The sequence below is a fragment of the Manis javanica genome, chromosome 17 (genome assembly GCF_040802235.1).
Source record: "Manis javanica isolate MJ-LG chromosome 17, MJ_LKY, whole genome shotgun sequence".
Taxonomy (NCBI): domain Eukaryota; kingdom Metazoa; phylum Chordata; class Mammalia; order Pholidota; family Manidae; genus Manis; species Manis javanica.
In genome coordinates, this window is record NC_133172.1 from 58,156,670 (window position 1) to 58,179,706 (window position 23,037).

General features: G+C 43.2%; 1 protein-coding gene and 1 long non-coding RNA gene across 4 annotated transcripts; one reads left to right on the top strand and one right to left on the bottom strand.

Moving 5' to 3' along the window:
* Window positions 1–1,536: 1,536 nt before the first annotated feature.
* C17H16orf46 (chromosome 17 C16orf46 homolog) lies at window positions 1,537–18,626 on the bottom strand. Of its 2 annotated transcripts, XM_036993746.2 has the most exons (5): window positions 18,488–18,625; window positions 9,589–9,658; window positions 8,588–8,766; window positions 8,005–8,252; window positions 1,537–4,200 (listed from the first exon to the last, which is right to left on the bottom strand). In XM_036993746.2, exons 4-5 carry the CDS (start codon window positions 8,212–8,214, stop codon window positions 3,226–3,228), a joined length of 1,185 nt encoding a protein of 394 aa, XP_036849641.2. In that variant the 5' UTR covers window positions 8,215–8,252; window positions 8,588–8,766; window positions 9,589–9,658; window positions 18,488–18,625; the 3' UTR covers window positions 1,537–3,225. The 2 variants fall into 2 exon arrangements, with proteins under 2 accessions (XP_036849641.2, XP_017514829.3); XM_017659340.3 differs by lacking the exon at window positions 9,589–9,658 and having other exon boundaries at window positions 18,488–18,626.
* LOC118967522 (uncharacterized) lies at window positions 9,963–17,579 on the top strand. Of its 2 annotated transcripts, XR_005054625.2 has the most exons (4): window positions 9,963–10,826; window positions 12,180–12,232; window positions 13,323–13,511; window positions 16,198–17,579. It is a non-coding gene; the product is annotated as an uncharacterized lncRNA (long non-coding RNA). The 2 variants fall into 2 exon arrangements; XR_012126530.1 differs by lacking the exon at window positions 13,323–13,511.
* Window positions 18,627–23,037: the final 4,411 nt, after the last annotated feature.

Here is a 23,037-nt window from a genome sequence, read left to right on the forward strand (position 1 = left end):
TCCTTGGGTCTCAGGAGAAAACGATCCCTGACCCTCATGCATTTGCTCAGTATAGAGAGAATACCCAGAAAGGGCTTTAAGCTCTTAGAAAGAACAGCTTCTGGTAAGTTCAAGTGAAATTACTGGCAGTGGAACTCAGGGCAGAGTTCAGCCCAGGCATCGGGGAACACGGCTTTGTATCCCTCCTGGCTGCAGGGTCCCAATGGAGCCTGGCAGACAGTGGGAGAGAGTTGCCTGTGGCACCAGTGATACCCTTGGTATCTGCTCTTGGTCAGGCCACAGGGGCCCCTTTTGTTTCTTTGCCACCATGCTTCTCAGTAGCTCCTAAACTGTGGCACCAAGGTTGTGCAGGACCCAAGCCCAGACACCCCCAAAAAGCCCCAGATATGAGGCCTCCAGACTTGCAGCTTGGCCCGCTTAGCCAGAGGCGCCCGCAGAGAAATAGGCTGGGCTTCTGTGGTCTCTCTGGGTAGTGAGTCTCCTCAACTTGCAGGGAGAGTGAAAGCAAATTTGGTTCTGGGTTCAAATCATTTAGCATGGTCTTTGAAGTACAGGTATATTTCACAATAGGGGACAAAGTCCAGAATTTAAAAAATAAAGTTAAAAATTAGGAAAAGTCTCCCTGAGCAGACGAAATCCTACATACATGTTCCAAACGTAGCCAGGCCTTACTCTGATTTAAAGTCTTCCTCTTGTCCTTCAAAAGTGCCACCCCCTCATCTCTCTGTTGGGTAGGCATTCTCTCCAAAGTTTCCCACCCTCCAGGCCCTCCCTTACCTCACCCAGACCCTCAGTACCACCTCCAGGCCTCCGCCTGGCCCCACCCAGTAGGTGACCTCAGGCCCTGCAGGAGCCTTGGGTCACATGCTACCACGGTTCCACTTGGTGATTTTTAGAGTCTAAGGAAACACAGGACTTTGGCAAGTTTTACTAATGAGATGTCTAAAAATGAGAGAATGAAGGAGGAAACACAGAGCCCCCCATGCTCGGTTTGGAGAGGCCTGAGAGAACCAGCACCTACCTGAGGTGCAACATGCTTACCTCCGTGAAAGGGCAGGCTCTCCTTGGAAGTCCTGTCAGTGACCTAGAACGCTAATGGAGAGCGCCTTCTAGCAAACATTTAGCCTCTGCCTAGACTGGACATCTAAGACCAGTTTGGACATCCTCATTCAATATGAATGGAAATTGGACAAGGCCTAGAGTGACTCTCCATAAAGAACAAGCCAAACCTGGACTAATGCAAAGAAGATCCCAGAGGGACTTGAACAGGTACTTGCATAATTACCTAAATAAAGAGAACTCAATGCAAAACATTCTTACCTATTCACAGAAGAATCTTCTAGCAAATTATTTGCTCAAAAAAGGATACTACAGATCTTTAAATTTTTGGTCCCTTGCTTTGTTCAGACTGGCCATCCTCTTAATTCTAAGTTGTTGTTATGTTTATCCCCAAATCTTACAGAATTTATAAACTTTATCTCAAAAAAAAAGAGATTTTCTTAAGAAAAAAAAAACTCTGTTGTAACTTATATCAGTGTTCTCAAATTGCCTCAAGACCTGGAAAGGAAAGTACCTCTGGGCTGAGTAGGTAGGCCCTGTACACATCACTGCTACATACCCTTCACTCCCAATCGCTACTGACTGCTTTACGTATTGAGCTTTTCATTATTCTGCTGTTTAGAGAGCAAGCTTGGAAAACCAGATTTATAGGCAGACTGCCAGAGCGGAAGGGTCCTCAAATAGTACTGGGTCCAACACCCCCACTGTCTAGACACAATGGGAAATGAGGGCCTCTTCTTGGAGATGGAATTAAGATGGTTTCTTCATTCAGAGAAGAAGGGGCCTAAATATTGCTTCTAGACTGTAAAGAAGGGTCCAACCTCAGTAGGTGAAATATACCTTTTAATGACAGCTGTACTATAATCATTCCTGTGTTTTTGGTGTTTCATAAAAAGAAACCTACAAAACAAAAAACTGAAATTAACAGACATTACAAAGACCAATTGTGGAAAGCAGATGTTTACACATGCAGTCATATATTCCATCTGCCCATCATTTAGGGAATGGAAAACCCAGAGTTCAAGTGCAGCCCACCTACCTTAAACAAATGCAAACTGCAATTATAGAGTAGCTAACTGGCTGCTCATACTACAAAATTTTTTGGAGCATTTCTCTACATAGCATTGTCACTTGGCATTAAGATATAACTCATTTACAAATGTTTAATTTATATACAACTTAAGGAAATATGCATGGGAGAAAATTGAGGGAGAAGGGGAATAGGAAAAGAGAGAAAGAACCACCCCATCCCATATGTGTCTGTCTGGAGTGCAGAATTTCCAAATATTAGATGCAAGGTAAGGCTGGAGGAAGCATGTGTGGTGACAATAATCAGTGGGGTTTTTTTTCAAATAATTATTCCTAACCTGCTTTGCTCAGGATGGATTTTGTAGAGCTGTGGCTGAACTTCCCCAACACAGAAACTAGCATGAGACTACAATGTTAAGTATATGAAATCTTGGACACATAAGATACAATGGGTATGGTATATCTATGGATATAAGGATATGTCTCCTTGGACACAGGATACAATGGGTATGGTACATCCAGGCGTATAAGTGTAGGTCACCTTGGACATAAGGATACTCATTTGGACACAATGAGTTTTCTATTAAAGCAATCTCTGTTGCAATCAGATTTTTGTTACAAGAGAAATGAGACAACAGGTAGGTATCTGCCTGGTTTAAAAGGAAATAATGTGGTCTAAATAAGCCCAGTTCACTTAGCTTAAGGCACTAGAGTGGGGCAGAAAGAGCCCACGCACGTAGGCTCAAGGCTGACCTGGGACAGGGGAGAGGGGGCCAGGGGAGCTCACCCAGGGGGGCCCTTCGGATTCCCCACCATTAGTTGGCTTAGTGGGAGTGGAGAGTGCCACGCTAAGACTGGCACTACCAGTCTGTATTTTGTAAATGGCAAAGTAACAGAACCAGGTACAAATAACTATGGGGGTTTTGAGAATAAATCAAAGCCCATACAATGATATGATTTCCTGTCTTTGTACTACCAAAAAGGGACAGAGAGAGGGAGGGAAGGAAGAGGGGATGGGAGGGAGGGGAAGGGAGGAGAGGGGAGAGGACAGGATGTGGTGGGGGCAAGAGAGAAAGAGGGGAGAGGATGAATGAATTTCAAACAGTGCTTATTCCCAGGGAATCACACTGCAGCAACTCAGAGGAGTCTGTGCCTGGGGCCGGGGATAACTCTGCTCACTGTGAGGGGCGGCAGGTGAGGCTTTGGGAACACTTTGGTATCCAATGTGTGGGGCCCGTTTTCCTGCTTGGCCTCACGCTTTCGGATGTTCATGGGAGGTCTTGGCAGCCTATCTTTGAATTTGGCTCTGTAGCTTTGCACTTCCCGTTTCTGCAAAAGCTGCAGGGCGGCAAGGTAGCGAACGTTGCTGTGGCTGGGACGGCCCCCTAGGTTTCTCCCCGGCAGGGGCGCCCAGGGCAGGCAGCACAACTGTGGATCAGCCGTCAGTGTCTTCGTGGGGAAAGGCGGCACGGCGTGGATCTTCAGGGGCTTGGCCAGCCCAACCAGTCTCTTTTCATCTTTCCCCTCAACTGTTTTCAACCCATTGGCACAAGCCACACTCCCACCCTTTTCCATACTCAGCACCTTCTCTTCTGGCTGCAAGAAAATGTTCTTATTCTTCTTACCCAGAATATCCAAGGTATTTTGGGGTGAAGGCTTCAGGGGAGGTAGATTTAAAAGGGCCTTTGAAATCCAGGAGTCCGAAATGGAGGGACCTCTGTCAGCACCTGTGCTGGGGTCCTTGCCCCTGTCAGTCTCAGGAGTGGCCCAGTCTTCCGTGCACCAAATAAACTCCTTTATTTGCAGACTTTTTTTCTCTACCTGACTGGAGGTGGGAAAGCAGATCTTGCTGATCTCCCTGGAGGTGGTGAGAGGGCCTTGGCGGATGGCCTGAGCCTGGGAAGGGCCATCTTGCTCCTTCTCTGGGCCCACCTCAGCCAAAGCCCCCAATTCCAACTTCCCTGCCTCCAACTGAGGCCTGGCCTGGGGGGTCCTTTGGGAGAGACTGAAGCAGAGTAAGCAGCGGCTGGCACTTTCTCCCACCCACGTCTTCTTAAACTTCTTCGTAGGCCAGATGCAGGCAGTGGGGGAAGTCCGTCCCCAGCCTCGGACCTGCAAATAGAGGGGCATGTTACTCTGGGCTGAGCTGCCCCAACTTCGGCCACATCCCCATTCAGACTGTCCTATTTGAACTGATTTTTTTTTTCAACTGACTCACCTTTGTTTTGTTTTTTTTTAACTTATAATACCTATTTTCTCCTCAAACTAAGCAATAGTATTTGTAACAGAATGTTTATTTGAAATTCTAGAAGCAGGATTTGTTAATGCTAAAATATTAAGCAATAGTATCTGTAAACAGTCACCTTGATGTGTTTATTTCTTCAGATGCACATTAAAATAAAGTCAGAACTATTAAAATAAAATAAAAACTGCTCGTACTTGTCCCCCTATCAGGCTTTGCTGTACTGCCAGGCTCTTGGTTCCCACGCCCTAGCGGCTGCCGCCTGGAGAGGTTGGGGGGGGGGAATGGACCAGCAGGGCAGGCCCTGGGTCCACCCAGCCCAGGCACGGTGCCGCTCCATCCATGCCCAGAGTCTCCTGGCTGGGCTCGCCACGAAGGGCACCATTAGCCAGAGCTGCCAGATCCAGGACCACATTTGGGACATACTTAAACTAAACAAATTAGGTGCTGTTTACCAAAATTCAGGTTTAACAGGGCATCTCTTTGTTTCCATTCGCTAAATCCGGCAACTTTGCTTTTATTGCATTCCAGGCACCGAGCTGAAGATCTACTGACATCCGTTTGCTTAATCCTCATTGAAGCACTATGATTAGGCATGCTGACGCCCAAGTTACAAAGGTGGAAACTGAGGCTCAAAATGTTATTAAATCCAATGACAAGTTCTGGCACATTCAGAAGTTCTGTGCATTTCCACACAGGGGATGAGGAGAGGCTGTGAGGGGTGGCAGTGTCTCCCAGACCCAAGCAGGGACCCAGCCTCTGGTCACCCTGCACAAAAAGCAGCCCTTTACCTGGTTTCCTCCTCTCCCTCCACACCCCCTCACCTCATCTGCTCGGCTCCCCAAACTCCTCTAGTGTTAAGCATAACATTTTTTAAAAAGTCTACTAAGTGCTTGCCACTGAAGTAGGCATGGTGTCCTTCTCACTGCGCTTACCCAAGGCTGGAGGCCATGGGTGGGAACGGGGGGCTCAGGGATGGGTGCTCTCCCCAAGGTTACTGCAGGAACACAGCAGCCTGGAATCTGGACCTTTCTTATTCTAAAATTCCTTGATTATATTCAAACCAAAAAAACCCACATTTTCTTTCGCACAGTTCAGTCCCAGTTCTTGGATTTATGCAATTATACACAGGGGCCGCAAGGCCGCTGCCCTGCCCTGCACACTGAGTTGGCCGACAGACACCTTCCCCAGCCTCCAACTCCCTTTGCATCCATTCCTGTCCCTTCATGAGCTGCCGATGGCCACTGGGTGCTTACTCAAACATCATCCCTCTGGACCCTAGCTTCCCGGGTGCTTTTCCAACTTTTGTAGAAAAGCGAAGGTCCCAGCCTGTTCGCTAACAGGTCTGCAGCTAGGATGAGACAAGTCGCCTGATCCCCACCTCTGTCCAAAGGGATTTGCCTCCAGGCTGTACTTGTGTAGCAAGTCAACTTTTACTTAATTGCATATTTGTTAAGGAGAATCTAAATTCTGAAGCAACTCCTGAACTTTTGTCTTTCTCAATCTATTAAACATACCCATCTGATGAATCAGCACACTCTCTCCACTTGCCTGACCCTAAGAGTCACCTGAGCTGCTATTTAAAATTCCAGACTTCTGGGTTCCACTAGCCTACTCAGCCAGTACTTGGGAGAGGGGCTTGGGAAGATGGACTTTAAAAAGCACCCCACGTGAGCCCTGGGTCAAGGCTGGTACAGAGGATCTGTATCTCGGCCATACTCAGGTGGCCTGGCAGGGGATCCAAGCACCAAGGAGGGGGGTCAGTAACACCTGGCTCTTTGGGTCCTTACAGGTGGGCTGTCACAGGTGAGTGCTTCCAAAAAGGTCAGGTATCTGCCGGGACCAAGGGCCAAGCTGCAATGCGATGTGACTGTGCCTCCTTCCTGAAGGAGCCCCCACATAGCCACCAAGTGGGGTGGGTCTCCACAGGGCTACAAGGGGGAAGAACAAAGGTAGCCATAGGAAAGGCCCCTTGGGCCATTCTGGGTCAAAAATGCACAGCCCTGAGGCATCCAATCATCTGTTTCCTGTGAGGTCCGTTTGCTCTGCAAGCATAGGAAATCCTCACAGATCCATGCCAGCGAAGTTCTCTGTCCTTTAAATTCTGGTCCAGGGGTCCCTGGCACCAGTACAGAAACCATCAAAGGGCAGTGAGGTAGTGCAGGAAGCTGGCTTTGATGGGATGAGCCCCTGTTACCCGTCCTGTGGCAAGGCCGCCTGAGCAGCCAGTCAGGGCTGGTGGGGTGGGGCGAGCTAGGGGTAGCAGGCAGCAGGCAGCCCCAGTGGTGTGGCACCATCGTCCTAGACAGAGTGTGACAGCAAGCATGCTCTAAGCATGGTGCTCATGGGGGACTTTTTCCAATTAAAAGAAAATGCTTTCCCAAAGTAGTTACCTTCAATAGTAAACTGAGTCTTCTAAACTTGGAGCATTTTGAATTCTTAAATAGAACGGCCTAGGACCCTGACTTATCTGGCATGAGTGTGTGTATCTGGAAGGTCGCAAACACTTAAGGAGGCGGTGAGCAGCACAGTGAGTTCTGAGGAGGCTTCGCAAGGCAGGATTCCTCCAGCCGCCCAGTGGATGTGGGTGACTTGCTCTGCCTTGTCTGGGCTTCACTTCCCATATTAGATCAGGGTTTCCCAACCTCAGCACTACCAATATTTGGGGCTTGGTATGGACTATACGATTGTGTCCCCCAACAAATTCCTTTGTTGAAACTAACCCCCCACAAGTGATAGTATTTGGAGGTGGGGACTTGGGTAGGTAATTAGGGTCGGACGAGGGCAAGAGGGTGGGGCCCCCTATGGGACTAGCACCCTTGTAAGAAGAGGAGACAATAAAGAATCTCTCAGCTTGCATGCACCAAGGGAGGCCCCGTGAGGGCATAACCAGGAAGAGGGCCCTCACCAAGAACCTGAGCGTACGGGCACCCTGAGCTCAGACTTCCATCCTTCGGAACCGTGAGCAGTAACTGTCTGCGGCATCCTGTTCCAGCAGCCGGAACTAAGACGGGGCTGGCTCCTCCCTTGAGGTGGGGCCGACCTGCGCACTGTAGGGTGTGAGGCAGTATTCCTGGCTCTGCCCAGCGGATGCCAGCAGCTTCCCCTCCCTCACACCCCCAGTGGGGACATTGCCAGGTGTCCTCTGAGAATCACTTAGCCAAATGTCCCTACAGTTCTCAATTTAGGATTCTACTCTTGATTCTAAGAATAGTTTAAGAATAAACCCACAGGGCTCCGGGACACACATCTCAGGTCTCATGGGGAGTCTCGCACAACAGTTAAGGAGCTCAGGTTCTGGAGTCCAGAATTGCTGATTCAAGCCCTGCCTTGGCCGCTGGCTGGGTGATCTTCAGCACACTTTTTCACCTTTCAGATGCCTCAGTATCCTTGTCCAAATAGTGAGGCCCTTCATAATACCTGCCTGGTAGGGCTGCTGGGAGGATGAATAACGGGTGGACATGAAGCGTTCAGGACTGTGTTTGCAAAGCCTAGCAGCCATAAATACTCAAAGGACTGTTACTTTCATCATTAATATTTGACCTCTGTCCCTGAGGTTTCTACATTTCATTGCTTATGCATTTTTTGGTAATAGTAACTCTTTTTGAAAAGAATAAAAGAAAAAGCTGGCATGAAAGCAGTGACATGCAAGAGACAGAGTTCGCGATACTCACCGCCTCGTCCCACCCGGTTCCGATGGCAAACTCATGGGCTTCTTCATCTTGTTCACGTGTAATGTCACTGATATTGAGAAGACAAAAAACATGATTCTTTTCACTTCTTTCATCTGGACAAGTATAGGTTAATTCTGTTTCTTCTGTACTTTGGATTTCATTATTTTCACTATTTTCTAACTCAGTCTCGTTTTTCTGACACAGATCCATTACTGTGATGGTTGCTTAAAGTTTTTAACACCTTCTTCCTGAAACATGAAATACAGAGTGAACTTAGTTCTCAATTTTGATTTTTTAAAAAACAATTCAGTAACTCAGGTGGAATATCTTCAGGACACATTCAAGAGTAGACTGAGGAGAAATATTACAAAACCATCCATTGTTGACTATTGATGTTAGAAAAGATAAGGCCAATTTTAAAGACTAATGGGTTTAATTAAAGGTCAAAATTGGAATTGAAGAAAAGAGAATAGGAAGATACTAACCCAGGCTCTACCCCTTGTAAGGAGGTAAGAGGGTGGGAAGGAATGTAGGTTTCAGCATCCATAACCCTCCCTCCACAAGTGTCCAAGTGATATCGCACCAGTGTCAAGAGGACTGCTGTGGATATGTATGACGCAGGCAGCCCAGCCTCCTCCTTTTTCCTTCCCAGCCACTCTGGGTATCAGCTTCAGGATCCGTCGGCCTCTGAGGAAGCTGGTAGAGCACGTGGTCCAGGCTAAGTCAACCAGGTCACCCTCATCCACTCTATACGACTCGTGTCTATGTAAGAAGGGGAAATTTGGACAAAGATACACATACAGGGAAAAGGATGTGAAGAGGCCCAGGGAGAAGAAGGCCACCTACAAGCCAAGGAGAGAAGCCTGGACCAGACCCTTCCCTCCCAGCCCTCAGGAGGCTCCAGCCCAGCAGAGACGCGGACTTCGAGCCTCCAGAGGCATAACCCCTGTTGTTTAAGCTGCCCGGCCTGTGGTCTTCCGTTACAGCAGCCCTAGCACACTGATGACTAGGTGGTGGGGATGCTGCTGCTGCTGCTGATACTCTACCCTTGGTTGATGTTTTTCTGGCTTGAAAAATGGGGCTTGGCAGTAATGATCCATCCAAAGGGTTAAGAAAATTATAATCCTGACCAGGGTCACAGATCTGGGTGCCCAACAGCCAGGCTCCAATCCTATCACTAGCTGTATGACCTTGGGCAAGTTGCTTCTCTGGGTCTGTTTGCTCATCTATAAATTGGGTATGATTATGATACCTTCCCACAGATGGGGGCTTCTCCTGGGGACCCCATAAGCTGCATAGATGAGCTCTTAATGTCTAAACAGTGGCCTCCAATGTTCCAGCTGAATGCTGATGAAAAGCCAGTACATTCTTGAGGATTCCTTACTGGGAATGAGACAGAGGCCACTGGGACCACACACTTTGCTTTCTCTTAACACAACATGATCCCTGCCAGAAACCCGGATTTTTCATTTTCTGTTGAGATAGAGGTCAGTAATTTCTCATAACAGGATCTGTTTAATTATCGCTTTGGCTTTATCACATAAGTTTAAAGTGACATTTTGATGGTATTAAGGTTCCATTTACCTATGGAAGGTCAAATGTCTTTAGACATCCTAATCTTTTCCCATATGATATCAGAGGAAATGAATGAAATCTGAAAGGAAAAAAATTATAAGTGACTAAAAACTAGGAATGCTGTTCTGTTTGCAAACAAGCATGAGTAGGACCAGACAGACTGTGTAAACCAGCCCGACCCTTTCATACTGTGAAATTTCACGTCAGTCAGTGCCCAGGCCAAAGGAGCTCCTGTAAGTACACTCAGTCCTGTTCTCTTCTGAATTACAAATACATTTGTACCACAGAACCCCAGACTTAATAAGTGTACAACAGTTCAAAAGGAAAAAAGCAGAGAATCAAAAACAGAGACATTTATTAAATAATACAAGTAAAATGAGGTTTAATATAGCAAAGAAATAAATACTGTTCAGGAGAGACCAAGTAGAGCTAGAATGTTCAAATCAGTAAGAAAAAAGCTCTGTGCTTGAAGAAGCTCCACGGACTAGGTGCTCACTACTTCGGCGAGCCTGTTCCAATGGCAAAGGACCCCGATTTAGCTTCTCAAACTTGGCTGTGCCTTGGGATCAGCTTTATAAAAAATACTGATGCACATGCCCTATACACAGAAATTCTGATTCTAAGTGGTCAGGGCACAGGCTGGCCATCACGATTTAAAACTCATCCTCAGTGATTCTTCAGTCCAGCAAAGCTGGAGAATTGCCTGCTCCGTTACCACCTTCCTTACACTGAACCCCCGACGCTGTCCCCATGCCATCAGCATCTCCCACCTGGTCCTCGCTGTGCCCCCCAGAGCAAGGCTCCGCGATGGGACATCTTCCCACCTGCGCAGGGGCTTCAGGAGATCTGACACCTCTGCAAATGCTCAAGCTTTCTTGTGGGAAAGGGCTGGCAGAGTCACTGAGCAGTCTGTCACTACGAAAGGTTGAAGGGTCATTGACCCAGAAATTGGCCATGGCCCCAGCCTCCCAACAGCCCTGTGAAAACGTTCCATGAACTTTTCTCTCTTTCAGGTTAACTATCTCCAGCCCTTCAACAATTTCTCACATGTCATGAGACTCTGTGACATCCATGGGGAAGACTATATATCGCTCACTCTGGCTGTATATCTAGAGAGAGAAACGGCAGAGGCCAAAGATGCAGTACTGGATGAGCCCCTAATTTGGAGTCGGTAGAAGATGGACCCAAGGAAGGCACCAGAAGAAGTTCCAGTCACATTCTATGACAAAGTACCAAAAGAAACCCAGGTAACTTTAATAAACCCAGGTAACACTTTAATAATAGTAAGAGCTGTTGTGTAGCTCTTACTATGTGCTAGGCATTGTTATAAGCACTTTACCTATTTGTTATAAATACTGCATTTTGTTAGTACTTTATTCATTTAATGGGGGATCATGGGAACTATATTGACTCCTTACAAACCCAAAATAAGAATCACTCCTAAGTGGGGTAAGGGCAGTATTCTTAGTCAGATGGTCACATTCCTGCGTACCAGATTGCCAGGACTCCCCGGAACACTGTGTTCCTCAAGCTGGATCAAGACGCTCCACTGCTCAAGCAGAATATCGGTGGTCTTTTACTGATCAGAAAAAAAATTCAGCTAGTGGAAAGAACAGTCTTAATTTTAAGTTTTCCTCCTATAAATGTGCCTTCAAGTTTTATTGCCCACTCCTGTCTTCCAGCTCATGTAAGAGATGACAAAAAGCAGTCAAAGATCAACTACAAGAGTGGATATGTGATTTCTTAAAAATGGTATGCAGTTTTACCTTTATGCTGGAATGCAGAAATCTGCACTATATAATAGTCATATTTTCTTACCTAGTTTAAGGATTTGAAGTAAATAACTAGTTCATGCTATTCTACTTCTATGGAGTTTTACAACCTGGTTTAGGTTGAGAATCACTTATATAAAGCATACATTAAAATCTATACTAATGTTTTCCAAGACCGTCACATCAAGAAAACATAAAGATCACTGAAAATGTTGCTGTGGGAAAATGCATTTTCAGATGCAACTAGAAATTTGTATTTAGAGGACAAAGCAGGAAGGCACAGCAATGTAGGCCAGAAGGTTTTAAACTACATGGCATAAACTATTGAAGTGCCAGAACTGAAATATCTAAAGAAGAAATTGTTGACTAAGTTCCAAGCCCCCAAAGTACGTTTGAATAAACAAGAATAAACCCAAAGAAAAACTGATCAAGGAATGTAGGATATTTGGAAATGAAATAAAGAAGATGGATGAGAGTCTAAGAAACATAGCCTATTGATATTCGCTATGACCCAGAAAACAATAGTGGAATATTATTAAATAAAAAAGAATTGACTTAAGTAATAACATTAAATAAAAATGGAAAGGAAGTGATCAGCCAAAAAACTTTAAAATAGCTTATTTCATTTTACCAATTAAACATAAACCATTATGATTTGCAATATAATCCTGCAAAGGGATGTCAGGTGGAGAGAGTTTAAGAGAAAAGGATGAAACAAAAGTGGCCACAAATTCTGCTCCTAGATGGGTATGAGGACGTGGAGACTTACTGTTCTAGTCTCTCTACTTTTACGTAAGTGTGAACATTTCCATAATGAATGTTTTTCAGGCCATCATGTTATCAGAATGTTTGAAGAAAAGGAATGTGGGGTAATGGTAGAGGTAAGAGAACCATGAATTTTGTCCTTAAGCAAAGTAAAATAAATGTATCAAGAGTGGCTAACATGGTGTGTAGAATTTTAGGTTGGAGTAAAGACTGCAACAAGGACTTGTTAAAAAGAAGAGATGTCGAACAAAGGCATAAAAAGCCACATAATCGAGTTTGTGAAGATTATTTAGAGAAACTCCATAAATAATTGTTCAATTACTCTTAAGTCAAAGTATGCAAGGTCTTCTCACTGAATTTACTAACTGCAAAAAAAAGGGTTAGCAATGCAGGCAAAGAACAGATATTAACCTTTTGGATCCTTGACACTGTATTGCAATCCTGCAGTTTGTTAATGAACTGAGCAGGATACAGAGACTAGCACATGCCTCTTTTTTATACATTTGTCAAAATCAATGTACCTAACACCCTAACCAACTAGGATACAAAGTGTCTTGTTCCTGAAATGAACAAAGACTTCTATTAGGCCACCACTAGTCAATATTAAAGGCACACAAATAACTCAACTGAGTGGAGCAAAAGAGCACATTTTCTTTTGCTGCTCATGCATGTGTTGCACAGAAGTTAAAATGGTGCAGAAAGGGGTTGAAATCAATGTAAACTGAGAATAATGAACATATTAAGTAATGTTGCCCAAAGAAAAGAGATCACCTGACCAAGAACATAAAGAAATTTCCAAAAGGCAAGTAGCCGAAGAGAAACTAAGAAAAGTGATAGCAGAAGAAACAAGAAGTGACAGACAGAAATATGCCATACAGTATAGAAGGGGCCGTTCTGTTTCTCTGTATTCTTTATATTTCTTTGATCAAGGTGAAAATGTGGTTATCATTTCAATGGAAGTGAAGTTAGAAATGGATCTCCTAAAAAATCCCCATAAAACTGAATGTTTGTTTTTTTGTTCTTTCTTTGTTTGCCCCAGGTATGACTCAAGCAGCCAGGTCCTTTTCGAAAAAGGTTGCCCTGGCAGCCTTGCCAGGGTACACATTAGTTTGGCATGGTTACTGTTTGTTAGCCTCAGCTATAGAGTGTTAGTCAAGACAGGCAAAGTTATGCTGTAATAACAAGTAAAACTAATTTTCTCCCCAGGGGTAAAAAACAAGAAAAGTTTCTGATGCAGGCTACATGTCTGTGGTGTCGGGACTCTGCTCCACATTATCCTCGCTCTGGGACTTGAACTGATGGAGGCACCATCGTGGGAAACCATAGCCAGATGTGATGGCAAACAAGGGGAGAATCACACACTGGCTCTCAGATGCTTCTGCCTGGAAGTAGCTTGTATGACTTCGATCCCCATGTCATTATCTGAACAAATCACAAGGCATTGCCTAACTTTAGAAGAAGTAGAGATAATACTTCCTCTTCTATCTCCAGAAAGAAAAGGAAGCCAGATTTTGGTGACCAGAAGTAGTCTTGGTACCACACTAGCTTGTTATCGTAAGAGGTGATATATAAAGCAAGTGGCCTTTATGTACTACAAGTGTCACTACCTAAAATGTGGAAACACATGATCCTTGAAAATAAGAGTCCAGGACCACTGGGAATAGAAAGTGTTAGATTTGGGGAAGATAAAATTATGTGCCCATAACATTATAATTCTGTACTTAAAATTTTTTTCAATGTTTTAGGTTCTAAAATGTATGTGAAAATACAAAGGCCCATGAATATATAGACAATCTTAAGAAGAAATTGGAGGAATACACTGCTGAATATTAAGATATGAATCTAGACAGGATTTTTTTATACATACTGACAGGCTGGTTTTAAAATTTGTTGGGAAAGGCAAAGGAACTATAATAACTAAAACAATTTTGAAAAGGAATAATAAAGTGGAGGAATTATACTATCCAATTTTAAAAGCTATAGGAATCAAAACAGCATGGCATCAGTGAAAGGAGAGAGATACAGATCAATGGGGTAGAACAGGAGTCCAGAAAATATACCCACACAAACACGGCAAATGGATTTTTGACAAAGATGCAAAAATAATTAAAAGCAGAAAGAATAGTCTTTTCACTATGGTGTTACAACAATTGATTATCCATATGCAAAAAAAACCCTCAAAATGGATCATAATTCTAAATATAAATCATAAAACTATGTATTTTTTAAAAGAAAACATGAGAAAATCTTCACAACCTAGGGTTAGGAAAAGTGTTCTTAAACATGGCACCAAACATGGTGACAGATTGGTATCTATACATGTTAAAATTCATAGAACTTTACAGCAACTGTAAGTTAATTTTACAGTGTGATAATTTTTTAAAAAATTATAATGAGATAGCACAACATGCCCAACATATTGGTAAAGGTTTAAAAGCCTGTCAATACATCTAAATGCTGCTTGTAGTAGAGTTAAATGGGTATACTTTGGAAAAGAGTTTAGCTTTAAAGATGAAAATTTAATATTGCTGACCTTAAGCTCAGTGTTACTCAAGATTAGGATATAGCTTTTTTTTTTTTGTTAAGGTATCACTGATATACACTTTTATGAAGGTTTCGCATGAAAAAACAATGTGGTTACTACATTCACCCACGTTATCGTGTCCCCCCCATATCCCACTGCAGTCACTGCACAGAGTCACTATTTGCCTTCTCTGTGCGACACTGTCTTCCCCATAATCCCCCACACACCATGTGTGCCAATCATAATACCCCTCAGTCCCCTTTTCCCTCCCTCCCCACCTGCCCTCCCCTACCCCTCCCTTTTGGTGACCGCTAGTCCCTTCTTGGAGTCGGTGAATCTGTTGCTGTTTTGTTCCTTCAGTTTTGCTTCATTGTTATACTCCACAAATGAGGGAAATCATTTGGTACTTGTCTTTCTCTGCCTGGCTTATTTCACTGAGCATTTGCCATTATACCTAAAGCAAAAGAAAGAAACCAGCTATAGCTTTTTAAATAACTGGATGGAGAATTAGATAAAGGGAACTATAGCGCTAGTTAGTCCTCTAAATTGTAGCTACTGTATATGAAGCTATGTGATGATAGCAAAAGAGAACCAACTTCAGGTAAGGAAGGAAAAGAAATGTATAGTTCTGCTATGGGAAAAATATAAAAAATAAAAATATTTTAGCACTATAGAAAGGAACAGATTGTAGATATTCTGTGCAAAGTCAGGTTAGTATGTATCAGAGCAAAATATGAACATAACAGATCGAAAGTATCAGGAATACAGCTCCATGTCTTTGAAAGACCAGGAGTATGACTGAATTATTTCAAAGACAAAACTCTGATTAGAGGTGGAGTTAATAGTATACAAGTTTAATTTATGTTAATAGAGAAAAAATGGGTAAAAATACCTTGTTGCAATAGCTTTTCTATAATATTCCTGAAAAATAATGTAAAGTGGATTCTGTAAATCCTCCTTCCACAAGTTTTCCCATCGTAATCCCTGAGACTATAAATATAAGATATAACATCCAAGAATATATTATATTACATGGCAAAAGGGACTTTGCAGATGTACTTATGGCTACTAATCAGTTGACCTAAAGAGAGGAAAACTATCTTAGCTCATCTGGTTGGGCCTTATCTAATGATATGAACTTTTTAAAAGCAAGGGCGTTTTCTCTGGCTTGCAGCAGAGCAGTGAGAGATTTGAAGCATCAGAGGAATTCCAGGCAAGTTGCTGGCTTTGAAGGAGATGATGTGTCAAGGCATGTAGAAAGCATTTAGGAACTGAGAGCAGTCTCTGACTGACAGTCAGGAATTAAATGGAGACCTCAGTCCTACAACCACAGAAACTGAATCTCTAGCCAATAAACTGAATAATCTTGTAAGTGGATCTTCCCTAGACTCTCCAGATAAAAGAGCTTAGCCTGTCTGACACCTTGATTTCAACCTGAGATCCTAAACAGAGAACATGGCAGCAATGGAAAATCAAGATGATAATTCAGCGTAAAAACTTATGCTTAAGTATTTTTAGTATCTGAGAATTCATTATTTTTTTTTCATTCCTTTGCAGGTTCTGAAAATTAGAATGTTTTCAAATCAAGACATTTGCAAGACTAAAAATTTTGCTCCTCAGTTCTTGGTGTTCCTCCCAAAGCAACACAGGATAATCCCGAAAATACCTGAAGACAGCTATCATTTCTTCAGACACTCCCTTATCTTAAGAATGTACGATTGATTGCTTGTAAATGTCTTTAAAACGTAGTACCTAGAAATGAGGGCAATACTTCAAATGTGCTCTGGCTAGAAATGTCTGTTTTGAAATCTGACTCCCTTTGATATGAAATCTACATCTGTTAATTGAACAAAGACTGCTGTGTTTTTAAAAAGCTATATCCTGATTGGTTAACACTGAGCTTAAAGTCAACTACTAATTTTTTCACATGAATTGTTAACAATCCCTGCCTTCTTCATTCCAACATCATTCACTCCACGCCACTGATTTTTTTAAAATTTTTTGCTTTTCTTCTTTTAAGCTAGACCTCCAAATGTATCAGATCCTTCTATAGTTTCCTCTTTTTGGATCATCCCAACCTGCTTAGATAATTCTGAATCTAACTCTGAAATGCTACAGTTTGGCCTGTTCCTTCCTATTTTAAGACTCCATTAATTCAACAAGCATACCTCCTGTAATAAGACACTGTCCTGTGGATATCCCTTGTGCTTGGGTGTTTACTAATGACCCAACCAGCTCCAAGTTCACCTCACTATACAATTGTCTGGCCTACATGTCTAAATATCATCTACAGGATTCTCAATCCATCAATTTAGGTAATCCTAATTCTTAAAAATTATCAATTATAGAAACTTACATTTACAGTGATGTCTATTAATTTTTAAAATATTTATTGTCTATATTAGATATGAAGAATAGGTCCCAAAATATCAGTTCCAAATAGTTCCAACACAACTAGAGTGTTGTGTTGAGAGGATTTTAAGACTTGGTTACTACAGGAAAGAGGCCTATAATTGACTAATGATGTCTGCCAAAGAATAAAGAAGGCAGAGCGGATGCAAATGTGCCACTATTTACCCTGCCTATCTATCCAAACTACAAATACAAATGCCTTGCCCTAGATTTCTACACCTTGTTAATACATTCTTAATCAATTAACTTGGGGAGAATATTGATGGGCTGTGACAGGAGAAAAGCTCTGGGTGTTTCAGTCAACAACAGGCTGCCTATGTCAAAACCAAGGCTGTTTATCCCTCAAAACTCCTTGCTACCTCTGACTCTACACCATGCCGTCACACCTACAGTCATCTTCCTAAAATTTTCACGTTTAAAAGAATCTTGAAGCAATGTCAGAATTTCGGCCAGGGAAAGATGGTTTTCTGGCAGCCTCACTTGAAATTCTGAATGGATGTTTCTGTAGATCCTTATCAATGTGTTGAATAAAGAAATCAATAAAATAGAAACAGCCATAGTAGAAGTTACATTTCTTAATACAGAGCTAAGTTTTCACACATAGGAAGTGGTTAAATTAGGGCTTGAAGATTGGCCTTTGGCATGCTGATCACTGGTGATATAGTTTCTAAGAAAATGATACTTCAATCTTTACAGTTTTGAAACACAACTCCGCAGGGAGTTCGAACTTTGTCTCAAAGTTACACACACATGTACAACTGAACTTGCATAATTTTCACATTTTCAACAGTATGAATCTCCCCGTGTTATTTGTGTCTTAGGCTTACTCTGTGGTCACAGAGCACAGCAGCTTTGATTAGTTACAGAATAATTCCTAGGAGTTCATTGTATACAACTATCCTTTCCTATCAGACCATCTGTACTCCAATCCCAGTCTCCAACTCTCCCGCTTTTTCCACCCACATTTGTTCATTCACCAATTAAATGCCTAGCACTGGGAATAAAACAGTAGAGCAACGCCTCTCCTCCAGGGTGTCACACCCCTGACAGTCTACACAAAGGAGCAAGTCATCAAACACGCACTGCACGTGTGGCTCCTGGGGCAGGCACTTGACGCCTGGCTCCTGCTTTCCTACAATAGGCCGCCCCTTCCCCGAAGGCTCCTCCCCTTCTCCCATGATCCCTCTTTCGTCTTCATCTCGCTCCCTCCCTTTCTCCAGCGGCTCCTACCTTGCCGCAAAAGACGTCTCCCTTCTTTGAAGAGCTAGCCTCTCCAGCAAAACGTCCCTACTCTCCCGCCAGGCCCCTCCACGCCTCCCAGTGGCTCCTCCCTCACAGGGCTCCGCCCTCCTAACGGCCCTTCCCACAGCCCCACCCCCTCCGCGCCGCTCCCCCTCAGGCCCCGCCCAGTCGTCGCCTCCCAGGCACGGTCTACCTCTTGTTTTTGCCTCCGCGCCTTCGAGGGCTGCTCCCTTTCAACCGGGCAGGTACCTCTCGCTCTGCCGCCCGGGGAGTGGTCTAGGGTCTTGCCCCAGAGGCGGGGAAGCGGCCGCGGCCGCGCACACACTCACGGGCGCTAGCGGGTGTAAGGCCCCGGGACAGCTCAGTCCCGACCGGAGGGCTAGGGCGACAGTTGCCCTTGGTTACAGACTCGCGGGGGCGGAGCGGGGGACGAGATTCGTGGCGGAAGTGACGCAGGGCCCGCCTCGCGCAACAAAGCTGAGCGCGGGAGGCGACTCGTGCGGACGGCTGTGGCGCGTGCTCCCGACAGGCTCTGCGCGCCGCGTTTCGTCCGTCCGCGCTCCAGGCGTCGCCGGAGAGCTGTGAGCGCAGGAGGCTGGGTTGTGAGGTAAGGTGTAGCCCGAAGCGCGGGCGGGGAACTGGCCGGAGGGGCCGGCCGCTCGCCGGAGTTAGAAAGCTGGGGCCTGTGAGGCCGGCTTCCCTCGGAGACCCAGGGCGGGATGTTGTGAGGGGCCGTCCTGCGCGTTGGAGGGCTGTTGGTTAGCAGCATCCCTGGCCTCCACCCACTAGATGCCAGATAACCGGAAACGTCCCCATTGCCAGCTGTCCGCAAGTCGCCCCTGTCCCATGAGAACGACTGTGACAGGGTGATGCAGGCCAGACGTCATAGTGGGCTCTCGTTGGCTTTAACTTCCAGGGCGTCCTTGCCCGGGCAGCACTGGTGCGATCCCGTTGGCAGTACCAGCTCTCGCACTTCCGGCCTGTGCAGTACCTGCGAAGTGGGCGTTGGGATCTTTCATGTTACTGAAGAAGAGTAGCATCTCATCCATAAATCAACCGAGGAACGAGAATGCAAGGCCAGCGCTCCTCCCTCCCCACCTTTGGTCCCCGTACTTTTGAGTCCCTGGAGAGGCAGCCGGGGCTGGGAACCTGTGCCCGAGGTCAGGCCCGAAGTGGTAGAGCCAGAACCTAAGGTCTGATTTCCAACACTGCCTGCTTTCTGGTTTTAAAAACGAGTGTTGCTGCTGTATAAAATAATTAGAATGTACATCTTAACCAGCACCGGTGATAAAAGGCGTTTGGACAATGTATTACTTCTTTTTTATAGAACAGAATCAGGAAGTCTGGAAAGTCTGCATATTTGGATGGTGTTGTATTTCAGTCTGAAAGTAATGATACACTTGCATACTTACAGAATTAATTGTACAAAACATCACCCTTTTTTGTCAGAACATAAAACTTAGATCGTCAATTTAAATAGCGAAGGACGTAACATCCACAATATAATAAATGTTGATATTTAAAAATGTGACTCATCAAAAAGTATTGAAATATAAATTTAAAGGCAATTTGATACCTATTAAAATATATGAATAAGGAAATTTTCTTCTGCTTTTTCTCCCAAATTCATAATTGTACATTAATTCTACTTCCTTCCCAGGATTTTATTCTAACGTATATTTATGGTCAAAGACTTATTGAATAGTCCATTTTTCTGTTAAAAATTATGTAATTTGGAAGTGAAATTTAAGTTTTTCATAAAACCCTAAGGAAATCGGTTAATTTTTTTCCAGATTGAGAATTACTTACATATCTATTCAGTTGGCAGACAATAGGAATATATTACATGTGTTGATAAAGATTAAACAAAATCAGAACAAATATGGATGGGACTGCATCTCTACTTCCAATTCTTGTGTCTAAGAATACATACATATTGCTAGAATGAGACCGGTTCAGCCGCAATTTTTTCATGGAAGCTGAAGATACTTGTTCATGCAAAGATGTGTATGAAAGGTGTTTTGTTATAGCAGTCTTTAACTACTCTCCGCACCAGAAATCACGTGATCACCAACAACAAAAATTTTTGATGGATTATTAGCCAGCAGTTTATTTAGGTCCTCCTTCAGTTCTATTGAAAACAAAAATTTGAAACTACCTGGTTAGCAAACGGATTTGTTACCCATTATTAAAACTACTTTCTGTTTCTGGGAAGTATGGTAGAAGTCTTACCTAAGATTTACTAAAGGACTATTAAACTTCTTGACTGAAAGCACATGCTGGTAAGTATGTGTGGAAGCTGGAAGATCTAGTAACTATTTTCCTTCACACTAATTATGTCTGTGTATCCTTTTGCAATGGGCTAGTAATCACTGTTGAGGCTTAGCAGGAAGCAGCCTGATAGCATGACTGAGTGGAAACGTTAAAGGACAAGTGTTTGGCTAGTCATGGTTTTAAAAAGCCAATATAGAGACTGAATCAAGATATTAGAAGCTCTAATAGAGTAAGATCCCAGAGTTGGTGAAGGGATGTTTCAAAGACAGAGGATGATGTGATGGGGCAGGAGGTATTATGAAAACTCTTTACTTTCTGGTCAGTTTTGTTGTGAGCCTAAATCTGCCCTTTAAAAAAGTCTATTTAAAAAGAAGAAAAAAAAGGAAAGATAAAATGCTGATGGGGGTAGGTGTTCAGTAGTCAAGCCATGTTGTAGACAAAGAATGTAATCTCTGTAAACTGAGGGCCCTCTCTGAGGAAGGCATAGATGTGTGATTAGGTCTGTAAAGAATGCAGTTGATTGTTGAGCAGAGGGCACAGTTACAGTTAGCATAATTTTTTAAACTGAAGGTGGTTGATTCTCTAGCATTTTAGCAGCTCCCACAAATTGTGGAAATTCAGAAAAATTCAGAATTTCTGATTTGCTGAGAGTTTATTGAAAATCCTGCCTTTGCATGCTAGCATACCCATGCAGAGAGCCCTCTAGTGGTTTATCAAAACTTCATGCTGTCAACTTCCTTAAACCTGGGGACCTGACACAAAAAGTTTTGAGGTGATATAAAAAAATTTTTAACACCTCCAGGGTAATCTGTTCCATTTCTTGAATATTAATTATTATAAAGCATTATTTGAAACGTTTATTAAGCTGCACTGATAAGATCAAAACCATTCAAAAGGAATGTGAGGGCAGAGAAATTCTGTTGATTTAGTGCATTTGGAAGGCCATTCAGCATGTTATTTTTGGCAGCACTATAATAGAAATGAGGGCTAAATTGGCTCTACATTCTAAATAGTGAAAGAGCAAGTTGTCTTAATGTTCTGCTTTTTGAAAAAACTCAAGGAGGTGTAACAGAGAAAGTGTGTGTTTATATTTGAGGAAGGGTAGAATCAAAAACTGCCCCTCTCTTTCAGACTACAGTCACTGATGTAGTTTTTTTCTGAAATATATTTTTTTAATTGAAGTATCATCGATACACAATTTTATGAAGGTTTCACATGAACAACATTGTGGTTTCAACATTAACCCATATTATCAATCCTCACCCACCCCACCATTGCAGTCACTATCTGTCAGTGTACTAAGATGCTATAGAGTCATTACTTGTCTTCTCTGCTGTACTACCTTCCCCATGGTCTACCTATATGGTGATTGCTAATTATAATACCCCTTAATCCCCTTCTTCCTCCCTCCCCACCCACCCTTCTCAAGCCTTTCCCTTTGGTAACTGTTAGTCCCTTCTTGGAGGCCCTGAGTCCGCTGCTATTTTGTTCCTTGATTTTGCTTTGTTGTTGTACTCCACAAATGAGTGAAATCATTTAGTACTGTCTTCCACCTGGCTTATTTCACTGAGCACAATACCTTCTAGCTTCAACCATGTTGTTGCAAATGGTGGGATTTCTTTTCTTTTTGTAGCTGAATATTATTTCATTGTGTATATGTACCACATCTTCTTTATCCATTCATCTGTTGATGGACACTTTGGTTGCTTCCATATCTTAGCTATTGTAAATAGTGCTGTTATTACATAGGGGTGCATTATGTCTTTTTGAATCAGGGATCTTGTTTTCTTCAGATAAATTCCTAGGAGTGGAATTACTGGGTCAAATGGTATTTCTAGTTTTAGTTTTCTGAGGAACTTCCATATTGCTTTCCACAATGGTTGAACTAGTTTCCATTCCCACCAATAGTGTAGGAAGGTTCCCATTTCTCCACCTCCTTACCAGCATTTGTTGTTTCCCATCTTTTGGATAGTGGCCATTCTAACTGATATGAGGTGATATTTCATTGTGGTTTAATTTGCATTTCCCTGATGACTAGTGATTTGGGCATCTTTTCATGAGCCTGTTGGCCATTTGTATTTCTTCTTTGGAGAAGTGTCTGTCTAGGTCCTCCGCCCATTTTTTGACCAGGTTATTTTCTGGATGTTGAGGTATATGAATCCTTTATATATTTGAGATATTAATACCTCATCAGAATAGTCATTTATTAATGTATTCTTCCATACTATAGGATGCCTTTTTGTTCTGCTGATAGTGTCCTTTACTGTACAGAAGAATTTTAGTTTTATGTAGTCCCATTTGTTCATTTTTTATTTTGTTTCCTTTGCCTGAGGAGATGTGTTCAGGAAAAAGTTGCTCATGCTTATATTCAAGAGATTTTTTTCCTAGGAGTTTTATGGTTTCATGATACACATTCAGTTCTTCAATCCATTTTGAGTTTACTTTTGTTTATGGAGTTAGACAATAATC